At 45.2% G+C, this 2,599-nt stretch overlaps 1 protein-coding gene across 1 annotated transcript; it reads right to left on the bottom strand.

The window, feature by feature from the left end:
- Positions 1 to 1,709, bottom strand: LOC121798306 (S-adenosylmethionine decarboxylase proenzyme 4-like). The gene has a single exon (XM_042197235.1). It carries the CDS (start codon positions 1,607 to 1,609, stop codon positions 620 to 622), a length of 990 nt encoding a protein of 329 aa, XP_042053169.1. The 5' UTR covers positions 1,610 to 1,709; the 3' UTR covers positions 1 to 619.
- Between the last annotated feature and the right edge of the window lie 890 nt (positions 1,710 to 2,599).

The following is a 2,599-nucleotide window of genomic DNA, read 5'->3' on the forward strand; positions in this document are numbered from 1 at the left end:
TTTAGTTCTCAACTGAACCACATCATTCTTAGAAATATATATAATCACTCAATTGTACTTAGTAAATAGACTGGCCCTCTCCACGCCTAGCGGTATGATCAAATTAAACTATGAAGAAGACAAAATTGAAAACCATTTGGGAAAGAGATGGTAGAAAGTTCATATAAACATGGAAAAATTACAACATATTTGGAGCACTTTTCAGAGATCCCTCCAACCCCACTAACTATGATAAGTATACTCCAAATGTAAAAAATTGGTCTAGGCGTGCCATATTTAGGTGGGGTGCAATATTATGATGAACCCAATACCATCTACTACAACCATTCCCACATCATCCTTATATCACTAAAACTTTTCCATTTTAATTTTTTTTTTTGAACATTTTTCTTCTAGATAAAGTCAACCCCACATTTGATTCTCATCATCCATGCAATGACATCAATTAGCATGCATAATCAATATTCATGTTTCCTAAATCCCACCACCCAACCCCTTAAGAAATTTAAAAAAAAGGAGTAAAAGAGAATTTAAAAAAAAAAGAAAAAGAATTCCACCTAATCTTTTCATGCACTCTTTAATTTACTCCTTTCAACATCTAGCCACCTCCCTCCGCCGCCTACTTCCGGCGAGATGTAAACGTTTGAAAAACGACGGTTCCAGCATCCGGGAACTCGTCGGCCGCCCGACTCCTGATTCTCTGCCCTAGCGGCTCGAGGGCCTTCGCCACCCCTCTCCACGCCTCCTCCCGCCCGGTGGTGGAGACCGACATCGCCCCGGGGTGGAAGACCTTGACCACCTTCTGCAGAGCCTCCACGAACTCCTCCCGGGTTGCGTAGACCGACTCGAAGCTGGCGTAGCTGAAGCCGTCCTCGGGCGTGACGTGGACGGTCGAGTAGCGGCTGCCGTCGATCCCGTTCATGGAGTAGCCGCACGGGTCGAAGGCGTAGTCGCAGATGAGCGCGTTCCGGTTCACGCTCCTGATCCCGGCGGCGTCCGTCATCTCCTGCCCGGCCGAGTCCCCGGTTCTGGCATCATTGAACCGGCGGAAGAAGTTTCTGGCCAGAACCGGGTCCAGGTCGGTCATGCAAATCTCTACCGTGAATAGACCATCATCCTTATAATTGTCTGCGCAGGCGGTGAAGACGTGCCATTTGTGGAGGGATTTGGAGGTCATGACGGCGGCCTTTTTGATGGAGAGGGTTTTGGGGAGATTCTCCTCGAGGTAGAGGACTTCGTCTTTGAAGGTGGTGTGGGGGTAGGGCTGGGCGGCGGGGAAGATGAAGGTGCCGCGGGTGTAGCTGCACCCGCGGACGGTGAGGCCCAGGGTGGACGCGTGGTCCACCAATGGGCGGACGGATTTGAGGAGCTGGGTGGTCCCGCATGTCTTGATGATGATCTTTGTGGGGTACACGAACAGGCTTGACTCTGACAGTACGTAAGAGTCGAAGTGCGTGTTCCCCACGGCCGAGACCACCGTGCACTGCACCGCGTGCAGGACTTTCTCGATTTTGGAGAAGTCGAGGCAGCGGAGGCCCTTCTTGCAGGGCGAGCCGGAGAAGCGGAGCTCGAGCCGCTTCTCGAACCCTTCGAACCCCGAGGCCGCCATTATATTGGATCTTCCAAGAATTGAATTGAATTGAATTGATTTTTGGAGAAGGGAGAGTATTATAGATGATGTGATAGAGGAGAGTGAGTGTGTGTGTATATATATAGTTGGGTGGTGAAGGGAAGAGAGAGTGAAGAGGGGGTCAAGCGGGTGAGGCAACCAAAAGAGAATGATTGCAGGCATAATGAGTGCAAGATGATGGTTATTTTTGTGATATCTTTTTCAAGACAATAACATGAATCTAATTTCATCCCCACGCCTACCCTGTTTTAATGTATGTAGTAGTAGTACAATTTTAATTAAATTTTGATAGTACAAAAGAATGAGATATGGTGGGGAAAGTGCCAAAAAAATATTCAAGTATAGGCATTATATCTTGCTGCTCAAAAGGTGCACCACTACTGAGCATAGCACCAATATTCTTCTTCACAACATTTCTAACGAGTTATCATTCCAAATCTGAACTAGCCATGCAAATTACTACCTAGCTAATGATTCTGAATATTAATTCTGGGGTGTTTTGTGTTGTTCTGAGAATAATAATGTAGGAAAAGTGATATGGGTGCTGATGTATTTCTATAATAGAAGAAGAAGTGTAAAGTGAAGGGATGTAGATGATTGAATAGGGGCAAAATGATAATAGTAGTAATATTTAGAGGTTAGAGAGAAGAAAAGACATAATAATAGAGTTAGATGGTTCAAATGCATGATAATAATTATGAGAGTTCCTAAGCGGAGGCAGGCCTATTTCCTTGTATGGAATACTCTCAAGTGCCCCACATCCCGCCATCACTAGTATAACCACACACAATTTTTGGATTTTGCTTCAAGATTTCTCAAAATTGGAATACTCTTATTTTTAATATTTACTACTCCCCACAGGCCAGTTGTCTGCACTTCACTTATTGGGAATTTTAACTAATGTACATCTATTAGATTCAATTTTTTTAGTTTAGACCATCAGTAGTGGGGTGCTCTAAGGCGCGCCCT

This window comes from Salvia splendens, chromosome 4 (genome assembly GCF_004379255.2).
Source record: "Salvia splendens isolate huo1 chromosome 4, SspV2, whole genome shotgun sequence".
NCBI lineage: Eukaryota > Viridiplantae > Streptophyta > Magnoliopsida > Lamiales > Lamiaceae > Salvia > Salvia splendens.